General features: G+C 38.8%; 3 protein-coding genes across 4 annotated transcripts in view; 1 reads left to right on the top strand and 2 right to left on the bottom strand.

Moving 5' to 3' along the window:
• Positions 1–1,498, bottom strand: part of LOC119421599 (septin-9) — a 916,196-nt gene that overhangs the window by 364,872 nt on the left and 549,826 nt on the right. The gene's annotated exons all lie outside the window — the stretch shown is intronic.
• The window catches only part of pvalb5 (parvalbumin 5), a 571,007-nt gene that overhangs the window by 19,683 nt on the left and 549,826 nt on the right, over positions 1–1,498 (bottom strand). The gene's annotated exons all lie outside the window — the stretch shown is intronic.
• lmtk2 (lemur tyrosine kinase 2) overlaps positions 1–1,498 on the top strand; it is a 31,732-nt gene that overhangs the window by 13,247 nt on the left and 16,987 nt on the right. Inside the window, exon 3 of the mRNA XM_037688963.1 lies at positions 762–915. Coding sequence (XP_037544891.1) covers positions 762–915 — 154 coding nt within the window. The remainder of the gene's footprint in view (positions 1–761; positions 916–1,498) is intronic.

A 1,498-nucleotide genomic window follows, 5' to 3' on the forward strand; every position in this document is an offset into this window, starting at 1 on the left:
TAGGTCTAGATTGGCATAAAAGCATTAAAATAATAATTTCTATATCAACCTGCGTCAAGAGTGAGTCATAAACAGATGTGGCAGAGAGAATCCAGTGATTTTCCAAAATAAAACATTGTTCAGAATCAGATGCTAAGTAAAACAGAAATAATATAAGTTATGTATTCTTTCTATGCGGCCCAACACCAATTGACTCACGGACTGGTACCAGTCTGCATCCCGGGGGTTGGGAACCACTGCTTTAGAGAGTTTAGCCACTATCGTTTAATTCGGGAGTGGTCATCAAGTGCAGTGAGAGTCCTTCAGATAGGCCAAATATACTGGTATTACTGGACTGAAGATCATGGCACTTAATTGATAAAATCTATAGTTTATTGCAGTTCAAGTTGTTTTCAGTGTGTGTCTTATGCAGTGACATTGCCATAACTATGGATTAGAGGCAGGGCAGCTGACTCTGAACTTGAAAGTCCCAGGTTCATTCCCCAGCCATTCCCACATGTCGTGGTGTCTCTGAGCAAGACACCTAATCCCTAATTGCTCCCGGGTGCTTACATAGCTGCCCACTGCTCCACCTGGGTGTATACCAGGTGCGATGGGTTAAATGCAGAGAACTAATTTCGCCACTATATGGGAACATACAATGACAGCAACGCATAACACTTTATATATTCTCAATATGTTGTGCCTCCCTTGTGACTTTTGAGGAATTGTCTTTGAATGTCAATTTGAAATCTTCTATAAACACGTCATCATTCTTGTAGGAATTCGAAGACCACTTTGATGACGAGATCGACTTCACTCCTCCAGCAGAGGACACGCCCTCTATCCATCCTCCAGCCGAGGTGTACACACTCGATGTGTCCCCCGTGCCGCTGCCTGGACCCCCGCACCTCCAACCTCTTGCCAGCATTACAGGTAAGATGGACACACCCACACAGACGGATCTATGAACTATCGCAGTTTATAACAATTCCTTTGATTATGGACGTATAGACTATGACGATCAGATGAACCTTACAGTAAAAGACCGTTTTTATGGGCTGTATTTTTTCCTGTGTTTGCGTTTTTTTCAGCTTTTTATACAAAAACTCAATATGCAAACATTTATTCCTTAAGTAAATAAAACCGTTTGATATATTTTTAATGGAGTTGATTACAAGGTTACTCTTTTAGTCTCAATTTTCATCATCATCTAACAAAGTCAGTAAGATGAAAGTCCTTGCATTACAATAATTCTAATTAGTCAAGTTACTTTAAAACACAATTTTCATTTTGCCAAGTTTATATTGCCGTTGATATTATCAGCCACTGATCACATTTTCTGAAACTCCCATATACATCTACAACTGACTAGCTTTGGAAGCCAACCCTATTCAATATGTCCGCCACAGCCAGTTGACCTTCAGAAACATAAGAATGGCTTTAAATCAGATGCTGAGATTAAATTTGCTTTATTATTATTATTATTATTATTATTATTATTATTATTATTATTATT

The sequence above is a fragment of the Nematolebias whitei genome, chromosome 15, assembly GCF_014905685.2.
Source record: "Nematolebias whitei isolate Nwh7 chromosome 15, NemWhi1, whole genome shotgun sequence".
NCBI classification, from domain to species: Eukaryota; Metazoa; Chordata; class Actinopteri; order Cyprinodontiformes; family Rivulidae; genus Nematolebias; species Nematolebias whitei.